Source organism: Chelonoidis abingdonii, chromosome 3 (assembly GCF_003597395.2).
Source record: "Chelonoidis abingdonii isolate Lonesome George chromosome 3, CheloAbing_2.0, whole genome shotgun sequence".
Classification (NCBI taxonomy): Eukaryota; Metazoa; Chordata; order Testudines; family Testudinidae; genus Chelonoidis; species Chelonoidis abingdonii.
In genome coordinates, this window is record NC_133771.1 from 71,381,539 (window position 1) to 71,400,048 (window position 18,510).

General features: G+C 43.1%; 2 protein-coding genes across 2 annotated transcripts; one reads left to right on the forward strand and one right to left on the reverse strand.

Annotated features, from left to right (window-relative positions):
• Positions 1-14,480: 14,480 nt before the first annotated feature.
• On the reverse strand, positions 14,481-15,459 carry LOC116829105 (BLOC-1-related complex subunit 6-like). The gene has a single exon (XM_032787730.2). It carries the CDS (start codon positions 15,383-15,385, stop codon positions 14,804-14,806), a length of 582 nt encoding a protein of 193 aa, XP_032643621.1. The 5' UTR covers positions 15,386-15,459; the 3' UTR covers positions 14,481-14,803.
• Positions 15,460-15,710: 251 nt separating this feature from the next.
• PNRC1 (proline rich nuclear receptor coactivator 1) lies at positions 15,711-18,066 on the forward strand. The gene is made up of 2 exons (XM_032787729.2): positions 15,711-16,409; positions 16,966-18,066. The coding sequence occupies exons 1-2, from the start codon at positions 15,726-15,728 to the stop codon at positions 17,407-17,409; spliced, it is 1,128 nt and encodes a 375-aa protein (XP_032643620.2). The 5' UTR covers positions 15,711-15,725; the 3' UTR covers positions 17,410-18,066.
• Positions 18,067-18,510: the final 444 nt, after the last annotated feature.

The window sequence follows — 18,510 nt, forward strand, 5'->3', positions numbered from 1 at the left end:
ACCAAAATGCTGCAGAGCCTGGCTTTTGTTTGGAATGGAAATCTTTAGAATATTTGACAGGTACTTAAAATATTTAATAAAATGATTTTCCATTTTTATTATGACACATTGGTTAATCATGATTTTTTCCCATTTGAATTGTAGCTGTACAACACAATACAAATAATGGAGGTGATTTTTTTTCCTTACAAAGTCTCTTAAAACACAAGTTTCTGTCATGCTGGATAAACTAAAAGGCTCTTTTAGTGTAATTTTGAACATGATCTAAACAGAATTCACAAAGTCTGGATGTTATATAGTTACCACTTATGCAACATATCCACAGCTTGTTATGCTGCTGTCTGTTTTAGGACATGGCTGTCTTACAATTCAAACCATTATAGGGCCCCTATTGCAACCCTAGTTTTATTCTGTAGTGTAAATTAAATCTTAACTCTGTTACCAAGCCATTCTAAAGTCTTGGATAGTCCAAAGTTTTAGCACTGTTCAATCATATGGTCAAGATCTTATCTACACTATAGGTTGGAATCAGATTATAACCAGGTCCCTGACATGGTTCTATTTAAAGAGCAGATGGGCCCTCAGTGACACAGATGTATAGTGGGTCAGAGGCTGAATTTCTATCTGAAGGTAATTTCCCATACAGCCTTTTATGTAGAACATTGCACTTTTGTGTTGCAACATGCAACACTGCTGAATATATGCAACTGGGGCTGGAGGAGGGGACACCTTCCTCTGAACCAAGCTGTTGGCCCTGCTAAAGGCAGGATATAAGGTTTGATGGACTAATGGCCTGATCTGGTTTGTCAAATCCTACATTCTTAAGTTTTGAAATGTTCCTTTTATTACCATATTACTTTGTCCACTCTGACAGACCATGTGTAGCCTAAAGCTGACTCACCACTGTGTTCACTTTGTAAGTGTCCCCACACAGGCCAAATTGGTGAGATAATTGATTAAGTACTAAGTTATTAACCAAGATGTTCCAGCTCTTCAGCTGAGGACACTTAAAAAAGAGGCAGAAAGAAGAAGGAAGAAAGGGCTAAAGAAACGCAGGATCTCAGAGACCTCAGACCACTCTTTCTTTGTGCCTAGAGACAAGTTAAAAAAGCATTTTGTGGGAAGGCAAGGAATGGTATAGCACATTGTAAATAAAGCCAGTGGTGGTGAACTAGGTGACCAGATGTCCTGATATTAGGGGCTTTGTCTTATATATGCAACTATCCCCGCACCCTGAAAAAAATAGGGTCCTGATTTTTCACACTCTCAGGTCACCCTATTATGAACCAATGCAGGAGTGTGTGAGGACTGTTTGTGGAGAGGAATCCAGGGTGAGGGAGACCTGCCCTTTGACTTGCAAGTTTCATATTTATTAAAATATATAAATACAGTCAGATAGCTCCAATGGAATCACTTAGAGCTATATGTGTGGAGGGGGACAGAACTGAGTTTTATGTCATCAGTCTTGTCTCAACCTTTTTTCTCTTTTCATGATTCTAACAACAGATAACTTTTACATTTAGAAAGCCAAAGAGAGGACTGCACACAGGAGGATAACCGCACTGAATTTTCTTCTGGGGAGTCGAGCATATTTCACAGATATTGCATCACCTGCCCCTATCATATAAGGTATCAGAAGTGGTGTTCATGAACATAATCCTCAGCAAAAAATCTAGGCAGCTAGATTAATTTTCTTGTCTCCTTATAAAAGGTTTTAATTGATGATAGCACTCAGAACTACAGTAGCATTATTTTCTTAAACAGCTTAGAACATAAGAATGGCCATACTCGGTCAGAGACATGATCCATCTACCCCTATCTCTGACAGTGGCCAGTGCCAAATGTTTTTCATTGAGAGTGAACAGAACAGGGCAGTTTATTGAGTGATCCATCCCCTATCATCTAGTTGCAGCTTCCAGCATTCAGAAGTTTGGGGACACCAAGGCCATGGAATTGCATCCATGCCCATCTTGGCTAATAGCCATTGATGAACGTATCTTTCAGAAACGTATCGAGTTCTTTTTTGACCCCATTTATAGTTTTAGCATGGTCATAATTTGGGGGAATGCAGGGGGAGCATTCCCCCCCTCCCCGCCAAACAGAGGGAGGTGTTACAAGTGGTCAAGTGACACTTCCTTCCCTCTCACCAATTTCTGCGAGTGGAGGAGATACTCTGCAGGGCTTGGTCTGCTCTGCCTGCCAGGGGAGAGAGGGACTTTGTCCTATCCACACTGCACCTCCTCCTCCCCCTACCCCCTAGGGTGACCAGATCATGTCCCAATTTTATAGGGACAGTCCTGATATTTGAGGCTTTTTCTTATATAGAAGCCTATTACCCCCTACCCTCTGTCCCGATTTTTCACACTTGCTGTCTGGTCAACCTACTACCCCTGCACATTTCAGCTCATGGAACGTGGGGCGGGACAGAGCAGCTGTTCTCCTGTGTTCTGGGTCACTGCCCAGACAGCTTGCTGCCACTTCCTGTTCCTAGTGCCCTCCTGTTTCCTGTATAACAGTGAGGGGGCGGCAGGGCAAGAAGGGCAGGGGGACTGGGGGAAAGGGGGTGGGAGTAAGAGACAATGAGATAAGGCAGGGAGAAGAGAAGGGGATGGGATGGGGCCAGGGACAGTGGGGAGAGGAAGGGGGTGGAGATGGGGAAAAGAAGGGAACAGGGAATGAGTGGGGAGAAGCAGGAGCTGGGCATGTGGCATCCCCTTGTCGGCAGCAGCAGGCCCAGCAGGCAGGCGGCTGCAGCAGCACTAGAGCAGCAACATCACCGCAGCAGCTGGTGCCAGAGTAGTGGCCAGCAGCAGCTGGGGCTCCCACATTGTCGGCCTGTCTCCCCCAGCACCAGCACAAGAGATGTTAAATTTAATTACATTATGGTCATATTACCAAGTGTTTCAGCTATATATCTTGAACCAGATGCTGTTCATCCTGTAAGACTAAATCATGAATTGCCTCTCCATTAGTGGGTTCCAGGTCTAGCTGCCCAAGAAGCAGTCATTAATGCTATCTAGAAATGTAATTTCTGCATCCCGGCCTGAGGGACGTGTTCCCAATCAATAACAGGATAGTTGAAATCCCCCATTATTTTGAGGGTTTCTGTTTTTGTTGCTTCTCTAATCTCCACGAACATTTCAAAGTCACCATCACCATCCTGGTCAGGTAGTTGGTATGATGCTGGCAGACCATGTGCTGGCGGACCTATTGGCCTCAACTGAACACTGAACAACACATATTTGGAAACCCACTCTGGCTCACCTGTATGTTAATATTGTTAAGCTTATAAGAATGTATTTAGATTTTATGAAATGCTTGTAAGACACTACATGTACTAATCTCACTTATAACATCTGTACCCCATATTATAAGGTGATATTAAGTGTTTGTATTGTAATCCTCTGTAATTGTGTCTTATAAACTCATTCCACCACCATGAACTCTGGGAGGAAGGGGATGAAAACCCCTAACAAGAAGAAAGTATCTTTATGCTGCTTGGACTTTGGGAGGGCATGATTTCCAAGCATATATTATAATAGCTGTGTGGCTTAATCAGAGCGAAGTGACTAGGCAGGAGGTAAAAAACAAGATCAGAGAGACAGACCTAAACTGTACAGGGAATTGGAGGCAGAAGCAAAGAGCTTGAAGCTGGGGAACAAGGTGAGAGGAAGCAAATGATGGCGCTTGAAGAGGGTCTGAATATAAGTCTGAATAGTGAGCAAGGGAGGCCACCTTCTTTGTCAGCAATTTGGTCAAATTGAAGAAGAGCTAAAACAAGTGTCTGGGAGACAAAGAACAGTAGGTTGCAGCAATCGTGTTGAGCAATAATTGGGGCCTAGACAAGGGTTTTGGTAGTAGATATGAACTAATGGATTTGAAATAATATAGAAGAGGGAATCCTGTAGATATCAAATTTCTGTCTATCAGGCACAAAGAACAGGTCAACACAGGAAGTAAAAATAATTTAGCAGAAGTTTAAAAAGAGGAGGGGGAGGGAAGAGAACAATACATATCATTCGTTACAATCTCTGTACAGAAAGAGCTACTGGAAAATAAAAATTCCAACAAGAACTAGGCAGAGAAAACCCCTACTCTCCTTCCAGCTGAGAGAGTCTAAAAGGAAAGTCCCTGTCTGAAAATGAGTAAGTAAAGAGCTCAGCTGTCATAAAGGAAAGAGGAACAAAGTCAGTGAGTACTTTGACTTCAGCAGTGTTTATTTTCAAGTGATGTTAGCCAATAAAACTTGTTGTTGCTGTTTGGTTAGATTGTAAAAGTCTGTTGCTCATGTTTTATTAAAAATGCCAAGGTTTGCTAGGGGGAAAAAACTACACACCCAAAAGACCTAGCAAAGTTCACAGAAAGATTTGTGATTTTGTTTTTTTGTTGTTTTAAAAAAAAAAAAAAATCAGGAATTTCCCACTATATGGTAAATTTTCTAATTTCTACCAAATATTATCAATAATAAAATCTGAACAAACACTATATAGTCAGGATTATTAAAGTGACAAAACTAGAGATAATTCTAGTGATATTTTGTTTTCTACTTTATTTATGTATAGCTATTTATTTCCATACATAGTTTCATAGAGTTTAAGGCTGGAAGAACCAGTAGATCATTTAGTCCAGTGATTCTCATGCTTCAGTTGATTTTTTGTTTTGTTTTACTTCAGATATACTGATGTTTTGTTTAGTAAAGTATTTGGGACCAACTAAGAGTCAATGATTTTGTATCATTAACAAAATTCCCCTTAGAGGAATGAGACAGAACAAGTTGCATCTTCATCAGAAAAAAAGAAAATTTCACTATTCACTGAAATAAACAACCCATTAAAAACAGAGTTATGGTGGCAATCAGAACATCAAAGGAGATCTGTCTAGGACATACTGAATCACAGCTCCTGAAAAGTAAGGAAAGTTCTACAAGTTCCAACCATTCCTTTGTTTAGGATTGTGTCAGTGGTCAAGGGACATCTACATAGAACACATCACTGGACAGTGGCAATACTAGAAGGGATTTTGCTGCCCCAAGCATGGCAGGCAGGCCGCCCTTGGCGGCTTGCCTGCGGACGGTCCGCTGGGCCCGCGGCTTCAGTGGACCTCCCGCAGGCATGCCTATGGAGGGTGCCTGTGGGAGGTCTGCCAAAGCCGCGGGACCAGTGGATCCTCCGCAGGTGCCGGCAGAGTGCCCCTCGCGGCTTGCCACCCCAAGCACGCGCTTGGCGTGCTAAGGCCTGGAGCCACCCCTGCTTGGTATGGACACCTCCTCATCAATTATTGGGAGTGGACCACATCCACCTTGACTAAATTGTCCTTCAACATTGGTTCTCCACTTGTAAGGTAACTCTCTTCTCTTCATGTGACAATATATATTTATGCCTGTTTCTGTAATTTTCACATCTGAAGAAGTGGGTTTTTTACCCATGAAAGTTTATGCCCAAATAAATGTTAGTCTTTAAGGTGCCACCGGACTTCTCGTTTTCCTCATGGATTGTATTTTCTAAATGGACAGTCAACCTAATTCTCAATTACTGAGGGACAATCTCCACTCATTGATATATTTTGCTTTCTGCAACCAAATCTCTGTACAACTTTTCAGGAATGATGTACTGGAGTATTCGGATTTTAATATCTAAACTGTATTGTTAAATCTATTCACCTAAATTTGGGTTATTGCTGATTATGTGTCATATGATTTTTAAAAAACTAACTTTGTATTTGTGGATAATCTAAGCACTACACCGAGATGTACAGACACTCTTTTCCCAACCTATGTATTTTTTATATATATATATTTTAACATTAGCTTTAATAAAAAATATTAAATTTTTTTCTTCTGACTTTGTGAACTTTATTTTGGCACAAGTTCATTTAGGGAAATTGGAGTAGACCAAGATAAATAAATTGTAAGGTTGACTGACTTGGCTTGGTTGATGAAATAGAACAAAATATGCACATAACCTTTAAAGCCCCTTCAGTCAGCAATATCTTAAAGAACCAAATATATAATTTTCATCTTCTATAAAGATTACATACCACAAAACTATTTAAAAGAACACTGCCTTCAAAGTCAAGGCCTCAGACATTAGGAAATACCAGAACTAAGATTGCTTGTACAGCATTCATTCAGCCCCTTTGTGCATATGATTCATGATACAATCTTTAATTACAGTATCACATACTCTTTCCACAGGTCCTTTGCCTCATTCAATGGAAGAACATTATGTTGCATGAACCGAAGACCTTATAATAAAAAAAAACACACCTCTTCCAAAACAGGCCCATAACAATATTTGCAGATTAAAAAATTACAACCAGATTTCCCCTCTAATGGCAATGTAAAAAACAGTTCATATTTACTTTTGCTTCATGCTCATCATTTGGCATCACTGTCAAAAATTACTGCCTGAGGCCCTACTCCTGTACTTGACTCTGAAATAAAGATAATGGGTCTCTGCAGGTACAGAGCCTATCCCTGTAGAAACAAATTGTAGGATTAGAGCCCAAATTAATATACAAGCCTATTTTACCAAAAACACAAAAAGCACCATTTTAAAAGTGCAAATGTTTGTATTCACATTAGTGATACTTTACTAACAATGGATCACTTTCAAATTATTTAGAAAGTGCGATACAAGAAGCTATTTAAGTCTATTGATGTAATCATTTTAAATGGAAAGTTAGAACTAAAAAAAACTTGACTGCAATTGAATTACTATTTAAAGCCAGTACTAGGCTAACACTTTTTTTTTAAAAAGGCCTGTAACTTGTGCTATATGTGGAAGGATGTGGGTGACTGCACAGATCAACCTGCAAGATCAAGGCCTTTAATGCATGTTTCAACTGTACGTCATGTTTAGTAAGATTGAACTTTATAGTTAATATATATATAGGACCTGTCATAAACAGATGGTTACGGGTTAATTCCTCTTTTACCTGTAAAGGGTTAAAAACTTCACCAAGCCTAGCTAACACCTGACCAGAGGAACCAATGAGGGAACAAGATGGTTCAAAAGAAAGGAGGGAAGTTTTTCCTTTGTTTAGAGTTTCAGTTTCAGCCAGAGTGAAAAAGATCAAGGAACCAGCCTCTTATCAGAGTAGTAAGTTTTAGAAAGGAATAAATAGGTTTATGTTTATTTCTTCTTAACCTGTCTTATGCAATTATGAGGTAGAATCAATTGGAGTTCTTGCGTATTTTTTTGTGTAACTAATTTATGCCAGGGTAACATCCTCCTGGTTTGAATTCTGTCGTGAGTAGAGCTGGTAATGCTAATTCTCCCAGAGGTCTTTACCTTTCTTTCTTAATAAAAAGCCTTTTCTTATACCGTGATTTTCCTTGTTTAATCAAGGGATTGGATACTGGACTCACCAGGAATTGATGGGGGAAGGGGGGGGGAGAATGGTTATAATTTCTCCTTAATTGTGTGTCCAGGGCGTTTGGATCTGTGTTCACCAGGGAATTGGTGAAGTCCCTCAAAACTACCCAGGGAAAAAAATAGTGCTTGGGGGATGGTGGCAGCGATACCAGATCTAAGCTGGTAATTAAGCTTAGAAGTGTCCATGCAGGTCCCCATATCTGTACCCTAAAGTTCAGAGTGGGGAAGGAACCTTGACAGGACCAAAGTGATATTAGTGGGCGTAACTTGAGAGTATTGTGGATATGTTATCTTTTTCCATCAAGGGGGCTCACCCACTTTTAGATAAATTATTTCATGATTTAGGTGACACTTTTCAATCCCTGATTGCTCCTGGGTTCTCAGATGCTACTGGGAGCAAAAAAATCTGTTGCATGTGCACCTGTAAAGGCTATTGTGATAATATCTCTTTGATGTAAAGCTTGCTGCAGTTATCCATGCATTTTTAACCCTGGTTGGCTCACTGAAATATGTTCTATGGCAGGCTAGTTTCTGAGTAGGCTTCAAGCCTATAGCCTGGGCAGAATTCAACTATTCTTAAAGCTCAGTGGGTATCTATATGGGTACACCTCACTTTCTGTATACAAATAATTGAGAATACATATGCAGTTTAGACAAAAAGGACTACTTGTGGCACGTTAGAGACTAACAAATTTATTTGAGTATAAGTTTTTGAGGGCTACAGCCCACTTCATCGGATGCACAGAATGGAACATATAGCAAGGACACACACACACAAAGGTGGGAGTTGCCCTACCAACTCTAAGAGACTAATTAGTTAAGATCAGCAATTATCAGAAGAAGAAAAAAAAACTTTTGTAGTGATAATCAAGATGACCCATTTCAGACAGTTTGACAAGCTGTGAGGATACTGAACATGGGGAAATAGATTCAATGTGTGCAACAGCTCAGCCATTCCCAGTCTCTATTCAAGCCTAAATTGATGGTATCTAGTTTGCATATTAATTCAAGTTCTGTAGTTTCTCGTTGGAGACTGTTTTTGAAGCTTTTCTGTTGCAAAGTTGCCACCTTTAAATCAGTTACTGAATGGCTAGAGAGGTTGAAGTGTTCTCCTACTGGTTTTTGAGTGTTATGATTCCTGATGTCAGACGTGTGTCCGTTTATTCTTTTGCGTAGAGACTGTCTGGTTTGGCCAATTTACATGGCAGAGGGGCATTGCTTGCACATGATGGTATATATCACATTGGTAGATGTGCAGGTGAATGAGCCCCCGATGGTATGGCTGATGTGATTAGGTCCTATGATGGTGTCACTTGAATAGATATGTGGACTGAGTTGGCATCAGGCTTTGTTGCAAGGCTAGGTTCCTGGGTTAGTGTTTTTGTTCGGTGGTGTGTGGTTACTGGTGAGTATTTGCTTCAGGTTGGGGAGCTGTCTTTAAGCGAGGACAGGTCAGTCTCCCAAGCTCTGTGAGAGTGAGGGATCATCTTTCAGGATAGGTTGTAGATCTCTGATGATGCGATGGAGAGGTTTTAGTTGGGGGCTGAAGGTGGGAGCTAGTGGCATTCTGTTATTTTCTATGTTGGGCCTGTCCTGTAGTATGTGACTTCTGGGTACTCTTCTGGCTCTGTTAATCTGTTTTTTCACTTCAGCAGGTCGGTATTGTAGTTTTAAAAATGCTTGATAGAGATCTTGTAGGTGCTTGTCTGAGGAACTGGAGCAAATATGGTTGTATCTTAGAGCTTGACTGTAGACAATGGATCCTGTGGTGTGTCCTGGATGGAAGCATGTAGGTAAGTATAGCAGTCAGTAGGTTTCCAGTAAAGGGTGGTATTTATGTGACTATCGCTTAAGATAACCAATGTAATACCAATTTTTTTAAAAAGGTTCCAATGATAATCTGCTATTTGTCTGATAGAAAGGCTGATTTAAGTGATAAGACCAACATAAAGAATTCATTTAGCTTCTCTGCAATGGCCATGTCTTCTCTGAGTGCTCTTTTAGCACCTCAGTCATGTAGTTGCCCCAGCACTTGTTTGGCAGGCTTCCTGCTTCTGATGTATTTAAAAAAAATTTCTATTTAGTTTTTGTCGGTTACTCTTCAAATTCTTTTTGGCCTGTCTAATTAGACTATTACTTGACTTGCCAAAGTTTGTTCTTTTTTATTTTCCCCAGTAGGGAAAATAACCTCCACTTTGACCTCCACTTTTTAAAAGATGTCTTTTGGTCACTAACTGCCTTTTACTCTATTGTTTAGCCATGGTGGCATTTTTGGCCCTATTATGGTTTGTTTTAAGTGATGGTCAAAAACCCAGTAGAATACCTCAACCTCTCCCGTCACTCAGTAACAGACTTAAAAATGGCAATCTTGCAACAGAAAAGCTTCAAAAACAGACTCCAATAAGAAACTGCTGAACTTGAATTAATATGCAAACTAGATACCATCAATTCAGGCTTAAATAGAGACTGGGAATGGCTGAGCCATTACATACATTGACAAGAAGGTGTGAGGATACTTAATATGGGGAAATAGATTCAAACTGTCTGAATGGGGTGATCTTGTTATTCACTAGCAAAGTTTTTTTTCTGCCTGCTTGATAATAGCTTCATCTTCATTAAATTAGCTTTTTCAGAGTTGGTTGGGCACTTGCGTGTGTGTGTGTGTTGTGGTGTGTCTTTTGTGTGTGTGTGATTGTGTGTGTGTGTGTGTTGTTGTGTGTGCATGTGTGGTGTGTGTGTGTGTGTGCTGGTGTGTGTTTGTGTTATTTCTGTGTCTGCAGAATCAGCGTGATGCTGGCCCGAGTGTTGAATAAAATCTCCTAGTATATGTCATCTCTAAATGTTGTGAAGTGCTGTTGCCACAAGAGCTTTATAGTCAAATAAATTTGTATAGTCTCTAAATGCCACAAACCTGTTGTTTTTGTATTACAGACTAAAACAGTGTACTCTGCAAACCTACAGTTTAGAGTATTCTAAAAATCAGCACAACCCCTTCAGCAAATAATTTTGTTGAGAGTTGTCTTATTTAATTAAAAAATTATTTCAGGCATCGCCTCTACGCGGAGAATCATAGTTCGAAGCCGCAACCCTTTCCAAGTAGCATCGATCAAAACAGGCTTTGTAGTGATTCAATTTAAATAAGGTTTCTGTAAATGGTTGATTTTTTCCACTTATAGTGAACACCAGTAGACAATTGACACAGAAATCCACACAGGAGAACCCGCAGATCCGGCCACCCAACTTTACAGCTTCAGTCAGCTATTCCTCCCTCCCCTTGTGGTATATTATTATTATCTGAACCTGAGGAGTTGGAAGGTGTGAACCGGGCTTTCACCTGCCGGAGAACGCCTGATTGGGGTTATCCCTGTACCAATATGGTTCAGCTCCATCGCCCTTCTTACTATGTGTTCATCTCCCGGGAGTTGTATTTAGATTGAGATGTAATGCAGCCGGATGTACCAATGTCTATGCGTGTACAAGAAGAGATATGATGAGTCCATGATGCATTCCCTTACACTTTCCACAAGAGCACTACTAACTGCATTTCCCCTGAGGTGTGTGTGTGTGTGTGTGTGTGTGTGTGTGTGTGTGTGTGTGTGTGTGTGTGAATAAAATCTCCTTAGTATATGTTCCATTCTATACATCCTGTGAAGTGGGCTGTAGCCCACAAGAGCTTATAGTCAAATAAATTTGTTAGTCTCTAAAGTGCCACAAGTACTCCTGTTGTTTTTGTGGATACAGACTAACACAGCTGCTACTCTGAAACCATACAGTTTAGAGTTATCTAATCAGCAAAACCCTTCAGCAAATAATTTTGTAGTTGTCATATAATTAAAAATATATTTTCCAGGCAAGATTAGAGAATCAGTAGTTCATGCACAACATCCAGTAGCGTAAACAGGCTTGGTAGGATTCAATTTAAATAACTGGTTTCTGTAAATGTTGATTTTGTAGGACACACAGAAATTGACACAGAAAAAAAATCCACCCATTACAGTCAGTCAGTTCAGCCTCCCCATTCATCTAGCACCTGCATGGATCAGGCATTACTGAACCTGTGGTTATGCAGGGAACCCTGTACAACTGCTATCATGGCTCCACTCCCTCAGTGGGAGTTGTACCCAGGCAGGATCCATTCAGTAGAAGGGTGGACTCTCCCATAACTGGGTGGTTTGTTGTCCTCCTCACAGCTCTGGCCAGGGGTCTCTGTGTCACCAGATCTCAGTGTCTCCCCTGCATCTTGTACCCGGGTGTCTTGGGCCCCTTGCCCTCCCAGAGAGCTCTCTGAAGCCCACTGTCAATACTGGGAGTCCATCTGCTGTCAGAGTTGCCCTAACCCTGAACCTCCCTTAATTTCCCCAAAAATGTAAATTAAAAATAGTTAAAAAATAGAACACCCTGAAAAGTAAGAAATAAAAATAAAATTCTGCTAAGCTTACCTGTAGACTAGCTGTGTGATGCCGATTACACATGCACAATGAAAAAATAAATATGGGCAAATTCCAGTTACATGAACCTTTTAATTCAATACTTGCTGTTATCCTAGTCTTGGTTAGATCCCTGGGTGTGAAACACATACTCAATACCTCTCAACTTTCCAATCCTCCCCTTTTTCCCCTAGGGGATTTTATGTTCAGAAAACATTTTGAATAAAGTAGTTGTACTGTATAAAAACACATGCATGAAACATTTTATTTGTGCAGTAGGCACTTCAATAAATCCATTGCTCAGGAGAATGAGTATTGAACTTTTACCTGTCAAATTTCTGTCCTCACTTAGACCAGTGCAAACCCAATGAGTTGTACCAGAAGGCAGAATCTGGCCTGCATGTTCTGTTGTTTTAAAGAACTGTGAGAAAGATGTAGGAACTTTGAACTGAACTGTCTAGAAATAGACTTTACATAAAACAGTTTTAAGTTCAAGGCATCCTTGTTTACCTGTCTAGGAAATGCACTTATTTAATATCTGAAATATGTGCTGCATACAGATGGCAGCAAGTTAGCTCAGTGGCACCAGAGAGGTGATTAGAGCAGGAGACAAGTCTATGCCAGGAATCTGCACTTAAGTAGATTTTATCATTCACCTTTTCATTTAGCAATTAAGCAAGTTAGGGCCTATGTTGAAAAAGGTAAAAAGGATTGGTGATGGACAGGATAGAAATGTAGTTTGCTATTAAGAATGTTAACCACTACCACTGCTTTATATCGCAGCAACAAACATTCCAGCATCTCCCACTCTAAAGAGATTTTTTTTTAATTTAAGTTATGACTCATATTGCAAAAAGTAACGAAGACTTTTTGGTGTCTTAAAGCACATTCCATTGCATGTGTGAAAAGGCAGATGAGGTAGTGGTGGTAAACCAAAGCTGCTCTGCCTGTCTGGGCTGCAGATATACTTAAGATATTTGCGTCTCATTTCTCCACATCAGGAAACAGAGCAGCCCCAAAGCAGCATCAGAGATGAGACCTACTAAGACAGCAGAAAAAGAACAGTTATCCTTTAGCGTTCTCCTGTCTGCCTTCAGACTGCAGTCCCTATCCTTACGAGCGCTATGCATTTACTGCTTTTATCTGCAATGAGCTTTTTCTTAAAAATTCACACTGCTGTTGAAGCATCAGCACAACTCTGCCAATGCTAGCACTAGCATAGACCAATTGCCACTATATTACTTCCATGTTGTATATACTTGGTCTAGGCCGGCCTACACCACACCGTGATAAAAACACCAACAGCCAGTCAATACTAATGCTCCTGCCACTGTTATCAAAGTGGAAGCAGCACAGGTGCTACAGTAACAGTGAGAATTCAAGGGGAAAAGATGCAAACAAGACGGCTGTCCCTCTAAGTAGGGACAAACTGGTTCTTGTAGCCATATCTTGTGTCCTGAGTGGCAGTGAAGTAGAACGCAGGAATAGAACTCTGCATGGATACAAAATTTGTATCTGCATCCAATCCACAAAAATGGTCTGTGGATATCTGCAGATTTACAGGCTCTACTGATGAACATGCAGCTTGTTTCTAATCTCACCTGTAAGTAAAACCCATTGTAATGAAAGACATAATAAAAAAAAAACCAAAAAAAAGAGACCCTTTTACATTTATACAGCACTATTTGTCCTGACATATTCAAGTATCTTGAACGGTTTCAAGAAACTATAAAGGAATTGATTTGCCTATCAAAGAAGTGCTGCCATCTGTGGAATCCAATCCAGCATTAATTCTGTGTTATTGAAACCACACCAATTGTTAGGAAGAAAAGCAAAGAATTATTTTCTCCACTGAAAGTAAAGTTCAGGTGAGAAGAATTTGGTGAGAATAGCCCTGCTTCATATGAAAAGTGCAATGAAAGCTTTAATAGCCGCATGCAGACCAGAACAGTAACTCCTATTAAGAGCAGGAGTATGCTGGGGCACTAGTTCAACACTGTCTTGATGACAAGAGTACAAGAGAAAGTTACAGTAGTCCGATATTCAGGATTTACTACATTCCAAGGAACCCATGAGAGATTTTAAATCCAATTATTGGCTTAACTACAAAAGCAGGCAAAAAAAATTCCATTTTCTGATAATACAGCACTAGTATTTTATGAGAATACTAATTAAAACCAATTCTTTGATTACCACTTTGTCTGCCCTGAATTTAGCAGCTGTCATAACTGTTAAGATGGTATGGAAAACAGGTTTTAGTTTTAACACAGCTGCAAATCTTAGCTTCTCCGTGAGAATGAGTTATTTTTCAACTCCAGTAGTCCATAAAGTATCAGATGCTCGAACTATTACATAACTTTAGTGGAGGAAGCATGGCCTAATTTAAAACAGGAATGCCACGTAGATTATTTTAAAAGGTAAATGATTTACATAACTGAATTTTAAGCTGTTATGCTTCTGAACAGTTCTGCAAAAACAGAGAATTAGTATATCCTGACTACCATGGTTCCTTCAACCAAAAGAAGTCTTAGAGGCTCTTTGAGTCCCATTCTGCAACTGCTTCCATGAACAAGATGATCACAAATGGCCTGAAAAAATTAAGGAAAACAGATTGTAGCATCTATGGAAAGAGTTGTCAGGAGACTAGAACTCAAAATACCTCAGTCTTTACTGAGAGGAGAAAAAATAGCAAATATCTTTATTTAAGTTTAGTGGAACTATTCACTGGTATTTTAGAAGAAAACATTCAACAAAAACAGCAGTGGAAGAAGCCACCCCCAAGCTCAAAGATCAAGGCAGATGAGCATGAAGTGCTTTCGAGGAGACTCCAACTTTCCCCGAGTATCAATCCTGTGCTTGTGATCAGCTCCTGAGCTGCCGCACGCCGAGGTGCGGTATGTGCGAAAGCGCAGCAGCTGCTGGACATGGCTTGTTGGATTAGGCACATGGTGTTTGAGCAACGTGGGCCATCGACTGAGAGGTTACAGCCGCCCCAGGGTGCTATTTGCAGAGCCCCTCTAGCCGCTCCAGCGTGCCCTTCATGTCACGGATACGCCTGGCTAGGGCCGGTACGGGCTGCATGGCCAGGTCCAGCTCCTCGCACCGCGCCACCAGCGTGTACATAGCTCGGATGCTGGTGTCCACGGCTTCGCCCAGGCTCTCCACGCCGTCGCGGTAGGTCTGGATGCAGCCCACGCTCAGGGCGGTCAGGGCCTGCAGGCCGCAGTGCACGCTCCGCAGCAGCTCATCCACCTGCGCGGCCACCTGCCCGGCCAACGCCACCAGGTCCCGCAGCGCCGCGGGGTCTACGGGGGGGATGGGACTGGCGGCGGGCGCGCTGAGCTGGATCTTCCGCTGCAGGTTGCTGGCTACGAAGTGGGTGAGGAGGCCCTCGCGGCGCACGCTGCCCTCCAGCTCCAGCGCGGTGGCGATGGTGGCCCTGCGACCCCCCGGCTGCCGCGCTCCCGCGCCGGTCGCGCCGCACTCCAGGCTCAGCGCCTCCAGGCTCCGTTCGACCCCGAACTGCTCCTGCTGCCCGGGCCCCCCTGTCTCCGTGGCAGTACCGCGACGCCCATCCGCCATAACCGCCGCCGCCGTCCCGCTTTCTCTTCCCCCCAGCGCTCGTGCCCGCACTCGCTAAGACCTGTAACGAGAAGGCGCGCGGTTCCGCAATATTTATGCCTCTCTTGATTGGCTATAGAGTAGGGAAGGGGCGAGTTCTATTCTGTTTGTGCCCCATCCGATTGGCAGATGCTACCAAAAGAAGACACGACTCGTTCGGCTTCTCGGTTTCCGGATAGGCCTGTTTGAAGGCAAGGGGGCGTGCCGCGTTGTGTTTGTCTCTCTTCTGATTGGAGAAAATATGAAGAGGGCGCGTCCTGCAGTGTTTGTGTCTTTCTGGATTGGCGAGGGCGGTCCTATTATGGCTTCAGTCTCTTCGGATTGGTCATTACCAGAGAGAGGCGTGTCACTGGCTGTGTTGATTGGTGCTGCGGCGGAAGTGGGCGTGTGCATCTCGAGTATCAACACTGGGGCGCTCCTCGCAGTTCGTCTCACTCCCTCGCCATGTTCTCCTAGCAGCGGATCTGGGATTTCACCACCATCGAAGCCTCCAAAGTCCCTGCGGACGCTGTGCGGCCACTTCCCAGCACCCTCTCTTCTCCCCCTGTGCAGCTCTGAACACCCGACTCCCGCCATGGTCACCACCACGGCGCCGCCACCCTTCCTAGCCCGGCTCTCGGCAGGCACTGAGGACGCCCGGCGGCTACCCCCCAGCCTCTTCCAACGCCTCATGCGGGGGGGCAACAACTGTGAGAACCAGCCCAGCTGCTGCCTGGCGGGGCCCGGGGTTGGCGCGCGGCCGGCGCTGAAACGAGTGAGGCGGAGAAAGGGAAAGATCCGGCCCAGCCCTTCGGGGCTGCTACCGAGCCGCTACCAGCAATATCAACAGCACCGCGCTGGCCTGGGCAGAAGGGCCCCGCTGGGAGCCCCCGGCCCGGGAGACGTTCACACGCTCCCAGTACCAGCCGTTCCCACCGCCCCGGCCGAGGAGCCCCCCGCATCGGCCCCCCCGAGACCGGCGCCCAGCAAGCCCCTGAGGAAGGAGGTATGGAGAGGATCCGGGGTGGAGCCCCGGGGAGCGGTTCCCATTCTCCCCGTTTCGGGCGGTGGGGGGAGGGGAAGTTTCCGTTACGCTCGCGCTCGCTCGGGGCAGGGAAGAGGTGCCGCTTGCGCTGATTGGCTCTGGGAATCCACCAATGCGGTTGGCGGATGCGCCCAGCAACAGCCGGATTTAGCCTAGTGGCCGCGCGCCCGGGGGTGACGTGTGCGGAGTGCAGCGCCCTATGGAGGTGGCCGGCTGCCACGGTCACTGCAGCCGCGTCCCCGCCCCCGCCCGGATAGGGAGGGAAGCGCCCAGCTCTTGCGCTGGACGGGGTCCGGGCCGGAGTTCTCGGCTGCTGCGCGGGCGAATCCCGCCAGAAGCGCGCTGGGCTCCCGGGGACTCATTCACCCCGTCCAGCTCGTGGAGTGACAGACAACGGTAGGGCGATGAGGGGACATCGCTTTCCTTGGCTGAGCGAGCGGGGGACGTTCCCCTGCCGCCCAGCACCTGGCTGCTGCTCTGTCCTGCACTATTTGAATGTCTGTCTCTGTCTCCGCAGTTCTTGAAGAACAAGATGGGCAAGTCTGAGAAGGCTCCCGCTCCCCACTGCCAGGCTGTTCACAGCGTACACCTGGGTGAACAGCCCAAGAATAACAAGCAGAAGAGCAAATGTAATATGCCGCTCACAAAGATCGCATCTGTGAAGAAAAATGAAAGTAACTTTTGGCAGCTTTCCCTGTCGCCTGAGATAACTGAAAAGCAAGAGAAAAAGCTGCCTAATAACACTGAGAACTTAAGAAACATGAGATCAAAGAAACCTGGTTCTCCAACTGAAGTGAACCAAAAAGAAAGTTATGCTGGGGCAAAGTTTAGTGACCCGCCATCTCCCAGTGTCCTTCCAAAGCCTCCCAGTCACTGGGTGGGATGCACTGTTGAATATTCTGACCAAAATAAGGAGCTGATGGCAGTCCATTTAAAAACTCTCCTAAAAGTTCAAGCATAACTCGAGATTTATGGGTAGTTACAAAGAGGACTCCATCCAGGAAATTGAAACTTGCCTTGTTGCAACATGAAATATGAAAGGACTGTCAAGTCTTATAATCACAAACTTTTGTACTATATTTTTTATGGCTGTGTAAATAATGTACATCATGTAATATGTGTATATTCTTGTTCATACTTTGAGAGGTACATTTTAGTTTTGTTATGAAAGGATGTATTTTGCACTGCCCAAGTGGTAGGTGTTTTGTATATAAAATATGGACAGCTTTAAATGTGTGCTTGACACTTGGAAAGACTTGACTAATTTGCACAAGGTAATGACATTTTGAAAGGAGAAAGCAGCTCATTAATCTCAAGGTTCAGATTCAACTGTGAACAGCTTAATGTGCTACTGAAAAGTTTTGCAATATGTGGCACAATCCATTGTAAACATGGAATTTTCATCCAGATGTGAATTGTTGATCTCTGCTCTGGAAGTAGTATCTGGAATTCTTGTTACTCCTTTATTACCAAGCTAATTTTCGAATTTGAGTAAAGAATCTAACCCATCAATCTGAGCACTGCTTACTTCCTGAAAAGGAGGAGCAGAGCTTTTTTGCCATAAATACAATTGGTTACTAAAAAAAAAATAAATAAAAATAATTTGGCCTCCCCTTAAGCACGTCTGTCTCTTGTGTGAATGTATTATATATTTAGAGGTTTTTTAGCTTTCATTATTTTTGAAATAACATTTCAAGCTCTGACAGCCCTTGTGCCAGATACTTATTTATGCCAAATGAAACTTTAGTCAATAGTCATAACAGCAATTTAAAACTTCCTTCAGATAAATTTGAGAATTATAACGATTAATAGTGCAGTACTCAAATCAAGGCTGTTAATATCTATGTTGTAAGAACAGTCATTAAAATTAGTTCGAATTAAAGAGCACTGATGTGAGGACAGCATGGCACTAAGAATGGTTTGTAGGTGACTGCTATCTCAAGCCACGTAAGGAAGAGAATGGAATATCTGAAAGTCCTTTTAAGATGAAAAATTTAATGTGTCTCAGTTTGTAGGCACTTCTGCAAATTTTACTCACTGGTTATTCCTGTCATCTGGTGCC

What these genes read in the sequence shown, in the direction of transcription:
- LOC116829105 (XM_032787730.2), bottom strand. Translation starts at nt 15,385, where the DNA reads ATGGCGGATGGGCGTCGCGGTACTGCCACGGAGACAGGGGGGCCCGGG.
- PNRC1 (XM_032787729.2), top strand. Translation starts at nt 15,726, where the DNA reads ATGGCTTCAGTCTCTTCGGATTGGTCATTACCAGAGAGAGGCGTGTCA. An exon ending in GCAAGCCCCTGAGGAAGGAG is followed by an intron (nt 16,410 to 16,965) that starts GTATGGAGAGGA and finishes CTGTCTCCGCAG; the next exon opens with TTCTTGAAGAACAAGATGGG.